General features: G+C 37.9%; 1 protein-coding gene across 7 annotated transcripts in view; it reads left to right on the top strand.

The window, feature by feature from the left end:
• Positions 1–23,133, top strand: part of DENND5B (DENN domain containing 5B) — a 204,555-nt gene that overhangs the window by 139,435 nt on the left and 41,987 nt on the right. For 3 of the 7 annotated variants that reach the window (XM_055318774.1, XM_055318773.1, XM_055318779.1), the window contains 7 exons: positions 2,184–2,267; positions 4,215–4,365; positions 14,151–14,244; positions 15,056–15,166; positions 18,078–18,209; positions 20,663–20,815; positions 21,920–21,998. In XM_055318774.1, coding sequence (XP_055174749.1) covers positions 2,184–2,267; positions 4,215–4,365; positions 14,151–14,244; positions 15,056–15,166; positions 18,078–18,209; positions 20,663–20,815; positions 21,920–21,998 — 804 coding nt within the window. The remainder of the gene's footprint in view (positions 1–2,183; positions 2,268–4,214; positions 4,366–14,150; positions 14,245–15,055; positions 15,167–18,077; positions 18,210–20,662; positions 20,816–21,919; positions 21,999–23,133) is intronic. The other 4 variants (XM_055318778.1, XM_055318777.1, XM_055318775.1 and 1 more) reach the window with 3 other exon arrangements.

Below are 23,133 nucleotides of genomic sequence, written 5' to 3'. Positions count from 1 at the left end.
CTACTCATGTTGCCTTTTTATTTCTCACTTCTTTTGTCTTCATTAAAGGAAAGATAAGTATTAATTTAAAATCATAAATCTGACAGGATGCCTGGGTGGCTCAGTCGGTTAAGCATCTGCCTTCAGTTCAGGTCATGATCTTGGGGTCCTGGGATCAAGCCCTGCTTTGGGCTCCCTGCTCAACAGGAGTCTGCTTCTCCCTCTACCTCTGCGCTCTTTCTCTCTCTCTCCCTCTCTCTCCCTTTCTCAAAATAAAAATAAAATATTTTTTAAAATAATAAATAAAATAGTAAATCTGAGATGCTGCCTAATTTATATAACTATTACAGTATATTTACTTTTTAATGGTGCCAATAATTGTAATAGTTTCATTTATTGAAATTAAACCTCTGGATTCTTGTGGGTTTTTTTTTTTAATTTTATTAATCATGAGAGACAGAGAGAGGCAGAGACATAGGCAGAGGGAGAAGCAGGCTCCATGCAGGGAGCCCAATGCGGGACTCAATCCTGGGACCCCAGGATCATGCTCTGAGCCGAAGGCAGATGGTTAACCACTGAGCCATCCAGGCATCCCAATCTCTGGATTCTTGTATTCAAATTAGAGCTTTCCCAACCCTGACACCAGTTTTCTCCTTAGAGAATCAAGTCTTGACTAGTCTTCTCTGGCAGTAATAAAGTCCGTTAAATAAATAATCCTATTAATAGCCAGTATTTACTGAGCCAAACATCATACCACATGTTTTACATGCATTTTTGCATTTGATCTTAACAGTGGGGGTGTGTATGGACAGAGTTACTTCTGTTTTATTACTATCCTTATTTTACAGTTGAGAAAGCTGAAAGATTAAGTAACTTGCTTACGATTGTATAGCTAGAGGCTGGTGGAGCATGATTTGAACTCAGATTTGACTAATTCTATCACTTGAAGCATTAGTACTATATTAGATTTTTATTTAGTAAAGAAACATATGAAGTGTACCAATCCACACAATTTTAGACGTTTGTACATTGTTCCTAGCACTGTCTTTGCCAAATAAACTGATAACTATTACCTGAGTGCCACCCCCCTTTGTTAAATTTTTTCCCCCCTTCTAATATAGAAGCTATTTGAGAACAAGCTTTCCTCTGGTGCAAAAAGAGGCAAGAAAGAGTTTTGTTTTGTTTTTTAAAGATTGTATTTATTTATTCATGAGAGACACAGAGAGAGAGAGAGAGAGAGAGAGAGAGAGAGGCAGAGACACAGGCAGAGGGAGAAGCAGGCTCCATACAGGGAGCCCAATGTGGGACTTTATCCCAGGACTCCAAGGATCACACCCTGAGCCGAGGGCAGACGCTCAACCGCTGAGCCACCCTGGCGTCCCAAGAAAGAATTTCTTTGCTTTGTCTCCTTGCTTGCCTTCCTTACTTTATTTAAATAGATCAAAGTCACAGGAGTGGTGATGCTGTAGTTTTAGCGTATTTAAGGAAAGAAGTATGTAAATGATGTCTTTATATAATCTTAAGAGGTCTCTTTGATAAGCTGAAACATCATTCTGGTGTATTCCCACTTAGTAGAGTAGATCCTTGGAGCCCCTTCAGGAAGTAGCAGTTACCTCTGTGTTTCTGGAAATTGAAGGAGTGGAATGAATGAGATTGTCTGTGCCTGTTCAGAGAACTGTATGACTTTCAGTGATTTAATAGCCATATGAATAATATAATGCCTTGTTGAGAAAATTTCATTCCTCCCTTCCTGACAGAATTTTTTTAATGGAGCTAAGCACTGATTCCTTTATTAGTGTGCCTCCAGAAAATCTTTTCAATTAAAATATATTTTCTGTCAGCTTCTCAAAAAGTTTGACATTCCCACTGTCATCACAGAAATTATGTAATACTCTTGAAAATATACCATTATAGGTTTAACATATGGAAATGAGATTAGGCAAAAGCAGTAGTCTCCCAGGAACCTAATTTATCAAAGACTTTTTTTTTTTTAAGTAAAAGGAGACAGCTGGCTCTGTGTCTATCCCCTATAAATGGTGCAGTTACTTCTTTAATCAGATAAAATTATCCTCCTCCCACCCCCCAACAAAAACTATAGAGATGGGCGTTTTGTTGTTTTTTATTGATTTGGGGGAGGGTTCATCCTTTGTTATTTTGCTTTTATTTTTGTTTTGCCTCTAACTAAAAAGAATTTTAATTTGCAGGTGAACACTTTAGGCAGAGGCTATCTGCTGTTGATATTGTGGCACCAGAACCTCATGATTTCTGTGCAGAAAGACAAGTTGATAGTAATACAGAGTTTGTCTTTTCTCTTACCAATCACAGAAAATGAGTATTGGCACAAACCCTTGAAGATCTAACAGACCCATGACCTCTTAAAGCAGGCATTTAATAATTTCTGAAAGTTCAGTATTCACGGGTTGTATAATTACTGAAAAGTAACATTGCATTATGCTCCCTATGGCAATCTTCAGTATAAACCCCAAAATAACTCATTGTGAATCATGGTTCTTGTTTTTAAATATCTTCCTACTAAAGGAGGATAACTCCATATCAGATGGATTTCTCTGTCATTTTAAATCCAGCGGAAAAACTGAAGCTACTTTTTTTCTTCCTTTCATGAGAACAGAACCATTCATTGGCAGAGATGGAATTTTGTAGTATTTCATGGAACATAAAATTGGCAGGGACTTCAGAGGATTCCATGCCATGAATGTAAGCTTTATTTTGCCTAAGCCATCTGTTAATTAAGTGTTTTATAAATATTAGGAAGCGCTGAGAGTATAGATAGGGTTGTGGAGAGCCAGAGGGCATCATTGGAAATTAAATACCATTTCACGTTAAAACATGGCATTCTTTCGCCCAACATAGAACATATGGACTGTGTTTTAAGAAAAGTTACAAGTTACACATTGAAAATAAAATGAAATTCATGAAGTTTTACATAATCTCATATGAATTATAAAGGAAAAATGAGGGAAATTTGAAGTAGGTATCTAATATTGTGAATTTTAAGTCATTGAAGCTAATAGGGACTTCTGCAAAGCATCCCTAAATGCTGTCATCAAGCACAAGCAACTGGCTTAGGTGAAGCATTTATGTCACACAAGATGGTATTAAACATGTTATTTTGACAAGGGTGGAATACGTCATGGACAGACCCCTCTCTGCTCAAAAAGAAAGTTTGTAAAACTATATATGAGGAATAACCAGCAGTACTCAATCTGCTGATAATTGAAATGGGCAAAATAAACTATTCCATGAAATACTTAATAAAAATACCTTTTACTTCTCTTAAATCTCAAGATTAGCAGTTCCCAGAGTGCGTTCTGTTTATCATACCACCACAATTACTGCTTGTTCTCTCCTTTTAATAATCTGTAGGCAAAGGATTAAAGACCTAGTCTTGCTTCACAAAAACATTTTTCTCTTGAAAATTCAGTTCATAAAAACATTTAAGAACTGATTTCTCTACCAGAGAAATAGTTTGCTATTTTTTGGGTCTTTGAGATATCCTCCTTACTTTAAGTTGTTTTAAATAGAAATATTGAATGATTCCTATCTTTTAACATTGGCTTATTTTATTCTTCAGAAGATCAGTTGCTTATCCTCTGGACATTTTCTAAATGCCTGCTTATTTTATTGTTCTCTGCATTACCCCTCTTGATCTAATAAACACTCCTACTAACGAGAATGTGTTGCTAAAAGTGAAGTAATAAACTTTATAGTTTCTTGTTTTCACAAATGGAGAACTAGAAATATTTAATGAATCTTAATACAATACAAAGAAATAAAGTAATATAAGGCTGCTGTGCTTGCTTTTCCTTCCCTGTCTTTCAGTTCAAAGCTAATATTTTATTTGCCATCATTTTCTTAAAAGTTGTACTTAGAACCATATTTTCATTAAGAAAATATTTTTCTTAAATATTTAATATTGAAGTATTAAAATACTGATTATTCCACTTAAGGGAAACTTGTTTCAGTACTGTAGATTTTCAACCCTGCTGCCATGCTTTTGACAGAGGCAGAAAATACCATGAAAATTAGTCATCTACTATTCACTTGAAATTAACCTCTTTATACTTATATCACACTGATTTCTCAAGAGCTTTTATGAAAATCTATCTTAGAATGTAAGAAAGATTGAGTTCCTTGTTGGTGCATGAGTGGAGGAAACATTGTTTTAAGGTTTAGCCAATGAAATGTCTCTAATTTGTTATAAATTTAATTTTTAGCCCAATCAATTGAGCAGCGACTAATGAAAATGGATCACACTGCAATCCATCCACATCTGCTTGATATGAAAATCGGTCAAGGCAAATATGAGCAAGGGTTCTTTCCAAAGTTACAGTCTGATGTCTTGGCAACAGGACCAACTAATAACAAGTAAGCATGTTCTCCATTTGAGCAGTGAGTTGAAGGGATAAGAAGGGTGCAATGCTGTGCAGCTCTAATGGGGCACTGAAGTCATTAAATATCTTATCGATCTGGATCACTTTCTTCAAATCAATCCATTTGGAATATGGATTGGCATTCTGTGAGTATTTGACTTTAATTCCATCATGTGAAAAATCCAAAGACTAGAGATTTTTTTCTTTTTTAAAGTAATGTGCACTTAGAAATAGTTTCACTTTAAATATAATGCTAATACTGTCTAATGGAATTAGAAAATGTATACTTTCATTGTTGTATTAGTTTCCTAGGACTGCTGTAACAAAGTACTACAAATTTAGTAGCTTTTAAAATAACAGAAATTTATTCTTTCACAGTTCTGGAAACTGGAAATTCAAAATCAAGGTATTGGCAGGACCGTTCTCCCTCCAAGAACTCTAAGGGAGAAGCCTTCTTTGCTTCTTCAACTTCTGCTGGCCTCAGGCATTCCTTGACTTCTAACAGTGCTAACTCTAGTCTCTATCTCTGTCTTCATGTCCCTCTATGTCTGAGTCCAAGTTTCCTCCTCTTATGAGGACACCAGTCCTGTTGGATTAGGCCCCATATTCATGACCTCATCTTAACTTGATGACATTTCCAAAGACCAAATAAGGTCTCATGGTCATAGGTATTGAGTTTAAGACTTCAACATGTCATGGAGGGAAGTGGGAGGTAGGCATAGGTCAACCTAGAACACCACCTTTTTTTAAGAATCAAGTGCAAAAATTACCAAAAAATAAAGATAAACCCTGTTATTTTTTATGGCAGATGATTCCATTTAGAAAATATCTAAATGTGATTAGAATTGAAAGAATTATTTGGGTTAGGGGAATTCTTAACTTTAGGTGAATATAGTGTTTAATTAACAAGTGAGTAATATTTTTATGCAAAGATGGCGCTGAAGGTGAAGAAGGAAGCTCCTGCCCTTCCCAAAGCAAAAAACAAAGCTAAGGCTTTCAAGGCCAAGAAAGTGATGCTGAAAGGCATCCACATTTACCAAAAGAAGATCCGTATGTCACTTACATTCCTATGACCAAGACATTGCATCTCCAGAGGCAGCCCAAATACCTTCTAAAGAGTGCCTCGGGGAGAAACAAGCTTGATCACCATGGCATCATCAAGTTCCCCCTGACTACAGAGTCAGCCATGAAGAAAACAGAAGCCAGCTACACACTTGTGTTCATTGTGGGTGTAGAGGCCAACAGCACCAGATCAAACAGGCTGTGAAGAAGCTCTACAACATTGACTGGCCAAGATCAACACCCTGATCAGGAGAGAAGAAGGCATATGTTCTACTGGCTCACTGAGTCTAGCTGGCTAAATCTAAATATAGATATTTTTTATCACCATTAAAAAAAAAAACTAGCAAGTGAGAAATAGAAATAAAGGATGGTTTTCCAAGAAAGGACACAAAGAGGGGTGTCTGGGTGGCTCAGTTGGTTAAGCATCTGCCTTCAGCTCAGGTCATGATCCCAGGATCCTGGGATGAAAGCCCATGTTGGGCTCCCTGATCAGCAGGGAGTCTGCTTCTCCTTCCTCTTCTCCCTCTGTGTGCTCTCTCCTGCACTCACTCACTCTCTCTCTCGCAAAAATAAATAAATATATATATAAATATCTCTAAGAAAAAGAAAAGACACAAAGGTATTAAAGGAGAAATACTGTAAGTTTCAAAGAAAAAACTTGGAATCAGAAATAAGTAATTCTGGAATTTACTCTTAACCACTAACCAGCTTAGGAACCTTAGACAAGTTGGAATCATTTGCCCCTTTCTCACCTGAAAAAGAATTTTTTTTAAGATTTTATTTATTTATTTGTGAGAGACACAGAGAGAGGCAGAGAGACACATAGGCAGGAGGAGAAAGAAGCAGGCTCCCCACAGGGAGCCTAATGTGGGATTCGATCCCCAATCCAGGGTTCACGCCCTGAGCCAAAGGCAGACGCTGAACCACCGAGCCACCCACGCGTCCCTCACCTGAAAGTATTCTAATATTCTATAACACCTATCATCTTACCAAAGTGGCTAGAGGAGGAATGGAAAAAGCCATGCTGTGGCAAAGAAATGGGAGAGAAGACTGAGGTAAAGATTGGATACACAAGATGGAAATGGCATTGAGCCACCCAAATTTTTAGAAGCTAAGTAGAGAATCAGGGGAATAAAAAAGAGGTAGAATTATGTCTTTTGACCTAAATGGGCCAAACTAAATAAGTAATGTGAAGATTCTCGAAAGATGGTTTAAAAGTGTGATGTTTGTTTTTCAGATGAACTACTTAACTTCTGTGTTGCAAAGTCTTGATTCTTGCCTTTTTTTTTTAAGATTTTATTTATTTATTCATGAGAGACACAGAGAGGGGCAGAGTACACAGGCAGAGGAAGAAGCAGGCTCCATGCAGGGAGCCCGATGCAGGACTCGATCCTGGGACTCCAGGAACACACCCTGGGCTGAAGGCATACGCTCAACTACTGAGCTACCCAGGCGTGCCGATATTTGCCTCTTTATTTCCTATGATGTTCGTTATGATTCTATTGGTCAGGAAAAAGGAAAACATAGTAATTTTATCTACATAATATGTGATGGTAACACTTGATTTAATTTGATGAACACTATTCTAAGCTAGGTAGTGTGGTATTTGGGATTTCTTAGGGTGCATGTACGTGTGGTAATACTTGTGTATTCTTGTGTTTGCACTGCTAATACCCTATTTTTAATAACCTGAAAGGAATGAAACCGGTAGCATTTTCCTAGCTAAAGGTGTTCCTTTAAATATGTTTCTTAAATGTGTCAAATGATTGATTCATTTTAGTTCCAAATGGAGAAAGCTATAGTGATAACAAACGCATCAAAGGAGAAAAAGTGATAGGTGTGGATTAAGGAAAAGAGTTATAGTACCATTTACATTGTTGCTTCTTTTCCTTTCAGAGTCTAGTTCTGTATCATCATAAATATATACCCCTTAACAGATCTCAGTCAGAAAACTTAGAAATTTTCATCACTCTGTCAAGTAATTATTCTTCTTTCCTTCATGTTGTCTGCTTCCAAATAGACCTTTCCTGCCGGTGGAGACCTCTTCACTCCAGGAGAGGGGTGGTTATGTTTTATTGATATTAATAGCTCATATTAAGCTGATTCTACCCTGGCTTCTCTGCTAGACTGCACTGAGTACATTAGCTCATTTTTACAAACATATCCCTATATATAAAATCTATATTGCTTTATCCATTTTATGAATGAGGTTCAGAGAAATTCAACAGCTTGCTCCAAGATCACATAGCTAGGAAGTGGTGAAACTAAAATTCAAACCTAGGTCTGCTGATTCAGGGGCCCAGGCCCTTAACTGATATACCACGTATATATATTGTCTGGCTCAGTTTCTTCAAAACAAGGGTGACAAATGACTTTGGTTACTTTTGGAGTTGGAAACTGCTTTGGTAGCCCCCAAGAAATTTTGAATAGCCTAAAATATTGGACATACATGTGTACTATGGGAAAGAAAGATAAGCACCAAAATTTTTTAATACATACTTTTACAAGTCATCTGAAAGAAACATCATACTTTTAAGCTACCTTTCAAGAACCTTAATATGGGGCAGCCCAGTGACTCAGCAGTTTAGCACCTCCTTAGGCCCAGGGTCTGATTCTGGAGACCAGGGATTGAGTCCCATGTCGGGCTTCCTGCATGGATCCTGCTTCTCCCTCTGCCTGAGTCTGCCTCTCTCTCTCTCTCTGTCTCTCTCTCTCTCTCTCTCTCTCTCTCTCTCTCTCTGTGTCTCTCATGAATAAATAAATAAAATCTTAAAAAAAAAAAACAAACCTTAATATGAGTTTGGGCCACTTAAGTCAAAAGGCATAATTCTACTTTTTTATTCCCTTTTTTGAGTCGCTACTTGCCTTCTGAAAATTCAGGTGACTCAGTGCCACTTCTGTTTTGTGTACCCAATGTAACAAGATCTTCCGCAATGAAAGAGCCCTCAGATACCTCACGTCTGCCTTAAACGACTCTATTAAGAGGGGTGGCCCCAAAGAAGATAGGATAATACTCTGCGGAGCAAGGTATATTTGTAGGCACCATCTTCCCTAGTGAAGAACTACATGAAGCAGTGGTTGAGTTCAAATAGCCTAACCATGAAGACAATGGCCTTATGTGTTAGAGGAGTCTGAACTTGGGTTACTGGCAAAGTTAGGAGTGGAACTCAGGTCTCCTTGCTCTAGGTACCATGTTCTTGATATCTCTCTTTTTTTAAAGACTTTATTTATTTACGAGAGACACAGAGAGAGGCAGAGGGAGAAGCAGGCTCCCGAGAAGGAGCCCAGTGTGGGACTTGATCCCAGATCCTGGGATGGTGCCCTGAGCCGAAGACAGATGCTCAACCGCTGAGCCACCCAGGCATCCCGATGATATCTCATTTATAAAGCCTGGAGTTCTAGAAAACTTTCAGTCCAGTATCCTTTTAAAAATCTTTTAAAAAAAGAGCAGCCCCGGTGGCTTAGCGGTTTAGTGCTGCCTTCAGCCCAGGGCGTGATCCTAGAGACCTGGGGTCGAGTCCCCTGTCAGGCTCCCTGCATGGAGCTTGCTTCTCCCTCTCTTTCTCTCTCTCTCTTTCTCTGTCTCTAATTAATAATTTTAAAAATCTTTAAAAACAGAATTATTGATCTTTAAAGGCTTTGATTTAAATAGATTGTCTAAACTTTAATGAAGTCAGTAATGGAGGATGATTTCACGAGAGAGGTGGAAAAGTTATGTATTCACATTGAAATCTTCCCCTCCTGTAGAAAATGCAAGTGTTTATGCTAAGGTCTTAGAAAGGAAGATTGTAGAGATAATTTAATATGCCTCTCACAAGACAGAAGTAAATAGCTGATGACTGAAAATGTTATCTTATTTATCTTAGTTAACTGTAGGAGTTTACCCTCCATTGAAGAGCTATTCCTACTTTTTTTTTTAATTATTATTTTTTTAATTTATTAGGGAGAGAGAGAGAGACAGAGACACAGGCGGAGGGAGAAGCAGGCTCCATGCAGGGAGCCCGATGTGGGACTCGATCCCGGGACTCCAGGATCACACCCTGGACCAAAGGCAGGCACTAAACCGCTGAGCCACCCAGGCTGCCCTCTTGCTTTTAATCTTCTATACAATCCCAAGGTCTCTTATTTCCAGACTAAGTCCCAAGTATTACATTTTCAGGTAGATTGTAGTCTGAAAGGGAAAAGACCTAAGAACTCATTGCAGGATAAAGAGATGTATAATCATGCCTCTGCAAATGGTTGATCAAGTCTTAGAATTTCATATGCTGCTTACAAAACAAGAGCAAATAAGCAGTCATTAGTATTTTAGCAAATGTGATCATCTTTGGTAAAAATATGCTTAGTAAATGAGACTTAATAATGAAAAAAGCAATTCCTTAATAAGACCAAGAGTGTATAGATTTCATAGTAATTTTCTTAAGCAGATGATTACATCCCTGTTTTGAAAATAAAATAGGACATTCTGTGCCACAGAGTGTATAGTAAGATGCTAGTTTTATCATGTAAGTTAATATCCTTTTCTTTACCTAAAGCCTTTTCCACTTTTGCCTGCCAAGGGAACTTTTCTGCTACTTATATTCTGTTCCTTCTCTTTAATTATTATTTAAGTTCATTAGCTGGTGCTTATAGTCTGTTTCCTATTTTTACTATTTATTTGAACCCTAGTTTTTTAAATTCTTTTTTTTTTTAGTTTTTTAAATTCTTGAACAAATTTTGCTGTCTTTCACTGATGTTTTTCTACAGGGCTATTTCTAAAGAACATTTTGTTTGTTAACCTATATTTCCCCTTTGTTTATCATGAAAATTTATCATCCTGTGTTTATATTCTACTTCAAAGTTGTTAAAGAAGAAAGAAAAAACCAAAGTTGTTAAAGAAAAAAATATTCATGACACTTGTTGAAGACGGTAACACAGACTTTATTCGAGGGAGGCCATGTAGGGACCATTGCAGTGGGCAAGAGATTGAGATTGAACTCTATTCCAAATATAATGTGGATAACTAGGAATTTATAATCAAGTAGCAGAATAGAGAGAAAATTACTAAGAGGAAACATCAGAGGTAGGGGGGAGGGGTGGGGATTTTGACTAAACCACCCAAACAGGATTCTTGCTGAAGGTAGGCCTGAGTGATCAGACATCATGTGGAAGGTGATGAATGATGTAGAAGCTGAACAGATATGGAGAATGATCATATACTGGGGCGGGGAGGGGGAATGGACTTAGCAAGGCTCTTGTTAAACGGGATTTTATAAGGCAGTGCAAAGATGGACCTAGGAGAAAGTTCAAGAGCCTAGCTAAAGTTTGATCAAACAAAGAATCTTGGGACACCTAGGTGGCTCAACAGTTGAGCATCTGCCTTCAGCTCAGGGTGTAATCCCAGGTCTGGGGATGAGTCCCACATCGGGCTCCCCACAGGGAGCCTTCTCCTCCCTCTGCCCATGTCTTTGCTCTCTCTCTTTATGTCTCTCATGAATAAATAAATAAAATCTTTAAAAAAAAAGGTAAAGAATCTTTGTCATTGTATTAATATGTTTTTTTCTGGATCTTTCTCAGTCACTGCAGTTCTCTTTGTATCGTTTTATAGTCTAACTTTGATCCTTTGCTATAGGGACAGTTCCAAGGATTCCACTTCAAAGATCTATCACTAGGACTTTGTATTTGTTGTCCCAGTATAAGCCTGTTTTTCTTAACTATCTTAAGAGGGGACTACCTTTCTCGTTATCATTTTTGTCATAATTATTCAGTGTTCCCTAAATAGCAGCCTGAGATGATTCAGAAACTTGAAACCAAAGGCATGCATAAATTATTTTAAAAGCAAGAAAGAAGCTGCATTCTCATTTTAAGCTTTTTGTAAATTGCATACTTTATTAAATAAAAAATTAAAAGTAATGAACTGCCAGTAATACAATATGACTTTTCCTGAATGGCAAAAGTATAAATTCATTTTTTACATTGTGTACAGCTCTGTGCTGGCAAGAATATATTCAAGAGTAGATATTCTTAGAACTAAGTGTGATGACTACATAATCATGAGGATAATAAGTCAAAATCTGAGGAATTTTTAAAATAGTTTGGTATAAAATAATATATGCTTATTAGAAAATTGAAAGTGATAGGGTAAATTTTAAAACACCCATAATGCCATCACCACGAGATGTTAAGATTTGCTGATAGGCTCTTCCTTTGCATGGATCCTGATGTGCATGTCCACGCTTTTTAAAACAAAATTAGCATATTACTTATACAGTGTTTTATCTTTTTTTTTTTATTTTTTTTATTTATTTATGATAGTCACACAGAGAGAGAGAGGCAGAGACACAGGCAGAGGGGAGAAGCAGGCTCCATGCACCGGGAGCCCGACGTGGGACTCGATCCCGGGTCTCCAGGATCGCGCCCTGGGCCAAAGGCAGGCGCCAAACCACTGCGCCACCCAGGGATCCCTACAGTGTTTTATCTTGATTCTTCTTTTCTTTTCTTTTTTTTTTTTTTTTAAGATTTTATTTGTTTATTCATGAGAGGCACACAGGGAGAGATTGGCAGAGACACAGGCAGAGGGAGAAACAGGCTTCATGCAGGAAGCCCAACATGGGACTCGATCCCTGGTCTCCAGGTTCACGGCCTGGACTGAAGGTGGCACTAAACCGCTGAGCCACCCGGGCTGCCCTATCTTGATTTTTCACTCATTATTATACCATCAACAGTCTCCCATATTAATATTCCTAGCAATTTGATTTTTTTTGTGACTGTATCTTTCATTATATAGCACCCCCTACTGTTGAACATACAGATTGTTTTGAACACAATTACTTGATTTTGAGTAACTTGGTTGTAAGACCTGCTCTGAACTCAAAAACTTTTTGGAACTATTATACATTAAACATGCATATGGAAAAAGAGACACATCCTAATTCAGGAACATTTAGAAGCCAAAATGTGAGTCTTGGAATAAAGGAAGTAAATTTTGTTATATTCATGCTGTGAAGAACATCTATAAACCTAAATATTGAACTAAATCTCTGATTATTTATTTAGAGTATATTCCTAGAAGGGCCAGATGATGTACAGACTGCCAGTGAAACAGCTGACAGGGGCACCTGGACGCCGCGGTCAGTTATGTACCCGACTCTTGATTTCAGTTCAAGTCCTAATCTCAGATTCATGATCTAGCCCTATATGGGGCTCTGTGCTCAGTGAGGAGATGGCTTGAGAGTCTCCCTTTCCTTCTCTGCCCCTCCTGCTTATGCTCTCTCTGCCTCTCTAAAATAAATAAATTGTTTAAAAAAAAAAAAAGCTGACAGACGTGATACCAGCCCTTCAAGAGTTTATAGTAGAGAGGATTTTGTGGGAAATAGAGATAAATACTTACAACACAAAGCTAATACAAATGGGGAGTGTAAGAGGGGTAGACAGTTTAGATTTGGAGGAATCAACACTTTCTTGTGCATTGAAGCTATCTGAAAGAAGAATAGAAGTGGGAGGAAACCAGGACAAAGGCTCACATGTGACCGAACTGACCCCATTGGAAATACAGACATAGTTGAAAGTAGCTGGAGGTGTAAGGTAGTGCTAAGTATAGCAGAGAGTTTGGGTTGGCAAAGAATTGAGTGATTGCTCTGAATATGGCAGCTAGAGGTGTAAATGGCTTCAAGAGCATTGTCGGGAAGCTGATTTAGATAAACTGAAGATCCAAAGGTAAAAAGTTGAGGCTAAGAATTTTTTCATGAGAAGAGTGAAGAAAGAAACTAAGTATAACTTTCAAGAGCCAAGAGAGAGATCAACCTGCTTATCAGCTGAAGGGAAGTATTCAGATGAGAAAGAAAAATTGAAGATACAGAAAAAGAGATGATTAATGCAGCAGGTTGAAGAAGTCAAGAGAGAATGCGTCAGGGAGTTTCTTCTAGGTGGCAGAATTAGTTTTGAGCCATGACCAATACATTTTATACTTTGTGATTGATTAAAGAAAGATGAGAGGTATCTATGTGTATACATTAAGTAGAGGGCAGGAAGGAGTCAAGGGTGGGCCATCAGTTGAGGGGAGTCACTTGATGAAGCGAAAGGTTTGAAACATTTTTTGAGGGGAATGTGAGAGAGTTGATCAAGGGCAGGTAAAGTGATTCTTGGGGAGTCCTGAAAGAAATAACTAATCTGCATAAATAGAACAGAGAAGAGGATGGTATTCATTCAGATTTGGGGCTCTGTTGGACACTAAAGTGGAAAAATAATTTTTTTTTTAAGATTTTATTCATTCATGAAAGATAGAGGCAGAGAGAGGAGCAGTTTCCCTGCAAGGAGCCTGATGTGGAACTTGATCCTGGACCCCGGGATCATGCCCTGAGCCGAAAGCAGACGCTCAACCGCTGAGCCACCCAGGTGTCCCAGAAATGATCATTATGAGGAGATACTGTGTATTTTTTTAACCTCATTTTTGAAAAAGTATTGATTGTAGTGATGGTTGCATGTCTGAATATAATAAAAACACTGACTTACATGCTTTAAGTGGATGAATTGTTTGGTATTTAATTATATCACAATAAAGCTGCTCTATATTTAAAGAATTGATTGAAAAGCAAGTATTGTTAGTCTTTTGTTTTAAACAGTACATTTTTTCTAGTTTAAAGATAAGTTGTCACTTTTTTTTTGTTTTTTGTTTTTTTTGTTTTTTTTTTGTTTAGTTGTTTGTTTTAACCTGCACCTTCTTGGGTATGGCTATCTTTCCAGTCGCTGGGTAAGTCGGAGTGCCACGGCGCAGCGCAGGAAAGACCGCCTTCGCCAACATTCTGAGCACATTGGATTGGACAACGACCTGAGGGAGGTATGTGGGCTGCCTTTCTGGGATACCTCCATACAAGAGCCACAACTCGGCTAACTCAGCCCAGCAGTTGTCCTTGTGCAGGTTCTTCCTCATTCTTTTACAAATGGTTCAGTTTCATTTTAAAGTAGTAATATTTTTGTACTGACTTACAGCAGAAAACACCATTTTCCCCATTTTTGTAATTTTAATATACCTAAAGTAAGGCTCTAAAGCAAATCTCCCTGTATAGTGCATCAAGTAAAGGTTAAGTTTTCAATAAAGTTTTGGTCAATATGTCTCCTATGGGAAAAAAATATATACAAGAAACAGATTTTTTTAAAGTTTCAAACATAATTTATACTTAGTAAAAATGTATTTGCTTGTGCTTTATCCTAAGCTTGCTGACACCCATTTTTAAAGTGTTAGAAATTATTTTTTAATTAAAATCCTTATGCTTTATTTGTACTACTTGAAAATAAAACCATATTTATACATTTGAATAATTATATAAGGTTTGATTATTGTGATCAAAGAAAATTGCAGTCAGAACATCTGTTAACTGTTTTCTAAACTCAGATGTGTAGAAATAAAGCAGAAAACATCATTCCAAATACATATTGCTTTTTTGTTGAAATGTTCATACATTTATGATTTTAAGCATTTTCTTAAAAACTGAAGTGTAATCTGTCCAGTGCTTTTCTTTGTGCTACCATATTTTCTTCTCTCCCCTTTTGCTGTGACTTTATCATGTGCATGCATGTTTTGCTTGTCTCTTTCTCCCTGTCCTTTTCTTTTTTGCTTTTCTGTCATTGGCACTTCTCCATCCTCTTAGCCTTCCGGGGAACTTTTGGTCTGTCAGAACTCCATGGCATTCTGGGAGTGGGATCAGGGTCCACCTCCTCCTGCACGACTTCCTAAAAAATCCTTCTCTGAGTGCTGCCTGGTATGTTCTTTGCCTGAAAGTGCTTTGCAGATGTTCCTGAGTTCTCTTTGGTGTTCCTTGAATTATCCACGTGTGTGTGCGCACATAGCTCTAGAATGCCTCACATCACCTTGTGACATGAACTGTCAGCCTCTCCATTTTGCTCTCCACTTCCTCCTGTGTTTGGTACCTTTTCACGGTGGTGTATGCTAACATGAGTAATTCTATACTGTTGACAGGTAAAACTGATCATTTGAATTCCTAATTTGTGGTATTTTGGCAAGTGAAGGGAGAGGAGTTGTAGAGGGGCCAGACTAGCATGTTGTTGTTCTTCCAAAGGAGAAATAAATGCTCAAACTTCCTTTTATTTACACATCTGCAGAAATACAGAAATAATTCTTTTTTGAACAGCTTTTCTTTTTTTTTTTTTTTTTGTGGTTCTTTTGGGGGGGGTTATTGTTTTTTTTTTTTTTTTTTAGTTTGAAATTTACTTCTTTTATTCATTGTCTGTATTTTATGTGGTTAGAAAATCAGGTCATCAATATAGAATCTTAGTTCTAAAAGGAACCTTTGAGGTCACCTTGTCCAACATGACATGAAGTCCAAGAGACTTGCCGAAAGTTAAATGGACACCCAAAGGCAGAGCTGGGCCTATAGCCCAGGACTGCTGAAAGCCAAACTGACTGATACTCTTCCCAGTAACCCAGTATACCACGTTGCAATCAGCAGCTATCTGAGAGCAAGAGTATCATAGGACTCCTGATTTGTAGTTTGAGGCTTTGACAGAAATGAAAAAAGACATAATAGAAATCTAGGGTCACTTCCTTTTAGTAGTGAGATAGGCTTTCTTACAAAAACATTTCTTGTGAAAGGTTTCTCTTTCTTCTCCATTTTTCACCTTAAAGTACACCTTTTCCTCCAGCTGCCCCAAAGAAAATTACATCTTTATCATCACTTGTTTACCGTTAAGGCAAGTACTCTATTTTTGCAATATACAGAGGCAACATCACTTCTTGATGTGAGGAAAGGCCTCATGCCCACCACACGCACACGCACACACACCCTGTATCCTTTATGTGCACATCCAAGGGATGTTGCTCATTCCATGGCTTCAGCAGAGCTGCTCGAGAGGAGTCTTGGCCCTATGGAGTTTGCCGTTGGCTAATAATTTTACTGCCCTGTATGTGCTGTGTGCTTGGTAAATATGGCCAAAGGATAGCCCCATTCTAGCTTATTTTCATTTGTAAAATAGAATGTAAACTTTAACAGTGCTTAAATTCTTAATCTAATATGGACTTAAAATCTAATTGTTGATATATATCAGAAGAAAGAAATGCCAGGACCTATTCCTAGCCTCTTGCCTGTGTTTCTCACTCCTTTTCTTCTAGCCAGTATGTTTCTTTCTAAGCTAAATTTGATCCTTACCTTTTCCTGAGAACTAAGTCCTAGTAGTTCTCTCTGCTTTTGCATAAGTCCTAAAGTAGAGGAATTGAGGCTGAGGAGAAACAACCCCTTTAACACATGGCAGTTAATATCTGTTTATATCAGAGGTGATAGTTATCTTTCATTCTCAATTTTCCCTGTTTCTTTGACCCTCCCAAAAGAGATTTGAAGCAGAAAGATGCATACACAAGTATTATAGGAATTAAATTCTTACAGCACTCATTTTTTAAAAATCTGTCCTTAAAATGATTGCACTGGAAAGGAAATGGATTATTTTGTTTATGCAACAGCGGGAAACTGATTAGTTGAATCCCTAATCAGTGGGGATTTTTTAGAAATTTGTACAAGATTTAGCAGATCAGTTTTCTTCCAAAGGGGAAATACTGTAAATGTACAAACTCCCATTTATTTAGAGAATGTAAAGGAGTTTACACATTTTCCCTTATAATATAAAATTCTTCCCTTGAGATAGTAAAGATAGATTTCACATATGTGTGTGTGGGAGGATATGCTGGCTCACAATCTCTCTCCCCTCAACAAACTGCTAGTTTTACTATATAACTTAGAGTAGTCATTCTCTAAATATGGCCCTAAGACACTTGGACATTTTGGAGATTCTGCTTTGTGGTCCTGATGCAAACATAAGTATCTAGATGAGCTTTTGCATGTGGCACAGGAAAAAGAGAGACAACAGATGTACGGTGATAATAACCTGTAGTGATTTTTTCCCCCTGGACATTCACTAACTAAAGCTCAAGAGCAGTGGACTGGGTCTCTGAGTTTCTGGGTTTCTCTCTCTGAGCCATCACTATCTCTGAAAGTAATATAATGTCTCTGCTTTCTCTTGATTATGGAACAAGGCAAGGGAGGGAATGTAGCAAACATGTTCAGAGTGAGTTCATAGTCTTTCTTGTGAGGTGGGAGAGTGTGTTTTATGCCCATTTTACAAATAAGCAAATATGCCTGAGATTATAAAGTTAGTTGCAACCAGATTCTAGAGCTCCTGATTTTACTGTTGTGACTTGATTAGAACAAAGGGTTGGTTTGAAGAGCATTGTCCAAGAGACTAGAAGTATGTTGAGTATCTTGATCTGTGGGACAGGAAGAAACCAGTGATCTGAGTTCTTGGAAAACCTTGGATTCGTAATTTAGAAACCCAAATTTTTTTCATGCCTGTCATGATCCTGACTAATCACAACCTTGGGTATTCCCAATAAAAAGTTTAAACGAGGTGAGCTCCATCTTATTATGAATGTGTTTTAACCTGACACGATTTCAAGTGCCCTCATTTTCACAGGAGTTAACAACTGGGGAGTGGGGGAAATACAAACTGTCCTCTGCCTGTTGGTAGTGCTAAAACTTGAATTGCTAGCGCATGAATACACTTACAGCCGTTTTTTGCATCTTGTTTTTTCTCACTTGTTTGTGTAATGTTAAAAGTCAGGAGAATATCTGATATTTGTGTATTAAAATACTCTTTAATTTTTAGAAATATATGCAAGAGGCACGAAGTTTAGGAAAAAACCTGAGGCAACCCAAATTGTCAGACCTCTCGCCTGCAGTGATTGCACAAACCAACTGCAAATTTGTAGAAGGCTTATTAAAAGAATGTAGAATGAAGGTACGTATTACTCACTGATGTGAGACAGTGTGCACTCAACTCCCATTTGAGCTTGTAGCTTTCCTAGAGGAAAACTTTAACTGAGGATAAACCTCATAAGTTCTTTACTGAGCTCATGAACCTTTGTGGGTTCTATGTTGCCCATAGAATCAGTGACATGGGAGCCCTGCAGTTTTTCTCACCTTTTCAGTCTTTTCATTGCTGTCTTCCTCTTTAGCATGAACAGATAGTAAGTAAGTCAAAAGCTGTGGGATGCCTGGCTGGCTCATTCAGTAGAGCATGTGACTCTGGTTTTGTTCATTTTGTTTTGTTTTTTAGAGAGAAAGTTTGGGCGGGGGTGTTGGGGGTGCATGCTGCACAGGTGGAGAGAAACTTCAAGCTGACTTCTCACTGAGCACAGAGCCTGACTTGGGGCTAGATCTCACTACACTGAGATCATGACCTAAGCTGAAATCAACAGTCAGACACTTAACTGAGCCACCCAGGTGCCCAGAACATGCGACTCTTAATCTCAAGAGTTTGAGCCTCACATTGGGTGTGTAGAGCCTACTTAAAAGAAGTAACTTGCATCAGGAATGTGGTCATTTTATATGAAAGGCAACACATTTTTTTGTATAAAACATTGTCCATGTCCATACACGTACGTATACCCATAAGGAAGAAGACCTTAGCTGTGTTGTAGTTTTGTGTATATTACACACTAGTCTCTTCTTAAATATCCATGTTTATCAAAGGTAGTAATAACAAATTAACAAGATTCAGGACATAATTTTAGCCAGTAATTTCATCCTTTTTTTTTTTTAAGATTTATTTATTTATTCATGAGAGACACAGAGAGAGACAGGCAGAGACACAGGCAGAGGGAGAAGCAGGCTCCATGCAGGGAGCCCGATGTGGGACTCGATCCTGGGCCTCCAGGACCATGCCCTGGGCCGAAGGCAGGCGCTAAACCACTGAGCCACCCAGGGATCCCAATTTCATCCTTTTGAGTCATTTCTTGAGTACCTTCTGTGTATATTCAATAAATGCACTATTTTCAGCATCAGCATACAGTGTTGAATCAGAGACAAGGTCCCCACCTAAAGCAACTAGATTCTTTCTCACTTTATATTTTATAAGTACATCTAAGACTGCTGTGAATTATTTACTTGAAGCTGATTTCCATTTCCATTTTCTGGTACATACTCATGAGCAGAGACAAGATGAAAGAGGAAAAGAAGAAGGAAAAAGAGTCCTGGTTCACCAATTAGGGAGTTCTAAAAAAATTTGGAGCTGCCTATATGTGTTGTGGTTTTTGCATAAGTGCAATCAAAACTAGCTGCAGATATCTTCAGTATGCCAAGATGCAGGGGCAGTGGAGGGTTAGTTGTAACAGGATGAGTTTCAGATTCTGACAGTACATTTTATGGGTCTAGTGTAATTCCCCAGTGTTACTGTAGATAATAATCTGAAGATAATCGATCCTAAGGGTTTACATGGGATACTTTAAAATAGTATTGTGGGAGGCAAAAAGATAGATGATAGATAGATAGATAGATAGATAGATAGATAGATAGATAGATAGACAGACAGATGATAGAAAGATGGGTAGATAGATAAAAATAGTATCATAATCTCCCTCTGGTGAACCCCCTATTTATCTAACAAAATACTAAAAGTATATGATATTACTGTAGTTAGTTGACCACGGAAATTAAGACACTTTTCCCAAAGTGATTAAATTCTACAATTAGAAGTATGATGAAAGGGATGCCTGGCTGGCTCAGTTGATGGAGCATGCAGTGCTTGATCTTGGGATTGTAGGTTCAAGCCCCACGTTGAGTGTAGAGATTACTTAAAAATAAAATGTTTAGGGATCCCTGGGTGGCGCAGCGGTTTGGCACCTGCCTTTGGCCCAGGGGCGCGATCCTGGAGATCCAGGATCGAATCCCACATCGGGCTCCCGGTGCCTGGAGCCTGCTTCTCCCTCTGCCTATGTCTCTGCCTGTCTCTCTTTCTCTCTCTGTGACTATCATAAATAAATAAATAAATAAATAAATAAATAAATAAATAAATAAATAAATAAATAAATAAATAAATAAATAAATAAATAAATTTAAAGAAATAAAAATAAAATAAAATGTTTAGGGTACCTGAGTGGCTCAGTCAGCTGGGCATCTGCCTTCAGCTCGGGTTGTGACCCCAGGGTCCTGGGATGGACATCAGGCTCCCTGCTCTGTGGGGAGCCTGCTTCTTCCTGCCTACCACTCCCCCTGCTTGTGCTCACTCACTCTCTCTCGCTCTCTGTCAAATAAATAAAATCTTAGAAAAAAATTTTAAAATTTAAAAAATAAAATGTTTAAAAAAGTAGTATAATGAAGGGAATCCAGGTCTCTGATCTAGTGGTTGGTTGACTTGTTGGATTTTGGCTTCACTGCTGGGTTAATACTTTTGCTCACACATGATGCTTTCAGACAAAACGCATGTTGGTGGAGAAAATGGGACATGAAGCAGTGGAACTGGGCCATGGAGAAGCAAACATAACTGGCTTAGAAGAGAACACCTTAATTGCCAGCCTCTGTGACCTACTGGAAAGAATATGGAGCCACGGCTTACAGATCAAGCAGGTAATAATCTCAGGAGGTCCTGGTGACATGGCTGATTAGGAACCCTGCCAAGAAATGTACAAGGAGAGGCACTTGGTGGCTCAGTTGGTTGAGCTTCCGACTTGATTTCAGCTCAGGTCATGATCTCAGGGTCATGAGATTGACCCCCAAGTTGGGCTCCATACTCAGTACATAGTCTGCTTGAGTTTTTCTCTCACTCTGCCTCTGCCCCTCTCTCCCATGCTCTTTCTTTCTCTCTCTAAAATAAATAAGTAAATCTTTAAAAAGAAAAGAAAAGAACAAGGAGAAAACGATATAAAAATTAAACGTTATGGTTCTTTGTCACAGGATGACTAGAAATGCACCACAGGCTTTTTAATTCCAGAAAAAGAAAATAAAACCCATGATTAAGAGGTGGTTTGGGGCTCTTTCATGGTAAACAGGAAAGGATAAAACAGCACATTTACTGCAGAGGTTATATCCTCTTGATTCCATTAAGTGTCTGCCTTCGTCACTGTTCAGGAAAAAAATCTGTTAGCCAGAATTAACAGTTCTTTACCATTTTAAGTTATGTAGTTATTCAGGGTAGAAAAATTCAGATAGTTTCTTTGCTTTTGTTTCTCTTATCTCCTATTCTGATTTTTTTTCTTCTGTTGTGGGCATGTTCTTTCTTCCTCCCCTTTGCTCCTTCTCCTCTGGCTCCAGTTTTCTTCCCTAGTTGCTATTCTGTACATCCAAATATATTTTGCATATGGATGTACACAATTAAATTCTGTGCTGCTAGAGCCTTTTCATTCTGTGGTTACTAGTGTGGCCAGTGTAGATCGTCCTAATTATATACAACTAAGTACCAGCTTAGCTGAAGTCAGAAAGCTCGGTGCCTGTACTCTGGCCTTTTGTTTAGCTGCCTTTCCCTAGGCTGCTGCTAATCTATCCAGTGATGCAAAGGATGACACCCATTTCACATGAAGTGAGTTGCTCAGAATATCACACAGATAAGAATGGATGAGCTTGGATCTCCAGACTTCAAAATGACCATTTCAGTGTGAATGGTTTTAATGAGAAATTATTTTTTGATTAATTATATTTTATAAAATGAAAATTTTTTATACCTTATAATTTCAGGGGAAATCAGCTTTGTGGTCACATTTAATTCAGTTTCAGGACAGAGAAGAGAAGCAAGAGCACCTTGCAGAATCGCCAGGTGAGAGTTCATTGATTGTTTCTACAGAACTGGCAGCAGTAGAACATGTGAAGAATCAATACCATTTGGCTTTGTCTTTACCTCTCTCTCAGGCTGAAACTTACCCATCTTGCCAGTAGTGGGATAAAGTAGAAGAAGCAATATTACTTACTAGCTGTGAGACCAGGGGAAAGTCTCTTGACCTTTCTGATCTTCAGCTTCCTTATCCACAGGATAGAGAAAATAATATTAAGCTATGTAAAACTATGATGTTAAGATAACATGTGGAAACCCCTAATGAATTGTAAAGGATCATACAAGTATACCTTAACTCTCACCAGTGTTAAGGTGTACTATATACTGGATTTTTTTCTTAAAGAGGTTTTATAACCATCATTAATAATCTTTCACAGAAAAAAACATGTATGTATATATCTCAAAAGTCTTCAGGAGTCAGATTTCTTCAATTTATCGTAAGACATCACATGTTAGAAGTGTTAGTATACTTTTACTAATTAGAGTTACATAGAGTTTCTAGATGTGCTGCCTTCTATGTATTTTTCTTTATATAAAATAACTATCTATCTAGGGTTGCCTGAGTGGCTCAGTTGGTTAAGCAACTGCTTTTGGCACCTGGGATCGAGCCCCACCTCGGGCTCCCTGCTTGATGGGCAGCCTGCTTCTCCCTTTCCATAGCTTGTGCTCTCTTGATCGCTCACTCACTCTCTCAAGTATATAAAATCTTTAAAAAAATAAATAAAATAACCATCTAGTTCACAAAAAGCAGTAGTAATGATGGAAAGCTAATAAGAGATAAAATGTTTTATAGTGAATCAGCTATTTGGAAACCTTTTCTAAAATAATGGGTTATTTTAGATATTCAGAAATATTTAAATATTTTTTAAAATATTTTTAAAAACTCATAAGCCAACCACCAGCTTAAGTATTGCAAATATGATTGAAGCATACCCTATTTCCATTCCCCTCATTGCAATACTACCCTAAATATGGTATTTATTGTTGGAAACCTCGTTTTTAAATGTATTTGCTGAGACAACTAGGAATGTGAATTTGATACTAGATTATCCTGGATCTCCACTAAAGAGAATATCAAGGTCCTAAGATATAATTATATTTGTAAAGATTGAGATTAAGT

Source organism: Nyctereutes procyonoides, unplaced genomic scaffold (assembly GCF_905146905.1).
Source record: "Nyctereutes procyonoides isolate TBG_1078 unplaced genomic scaffold, NYPRO_anot_genome, whole genome shotgun sequence".
Classification (NCBI taxonomy): Eukaryota; Metazoa; Chordata; class Mammalia; order Carnivora; family Canidae; genus Nyctereutes; species Nyctereutes procyonoides.
Note: the sequence above shows the minus strand (reverse complement) of the source record. Positions and strands in the feature narration are given on the sequence as shown.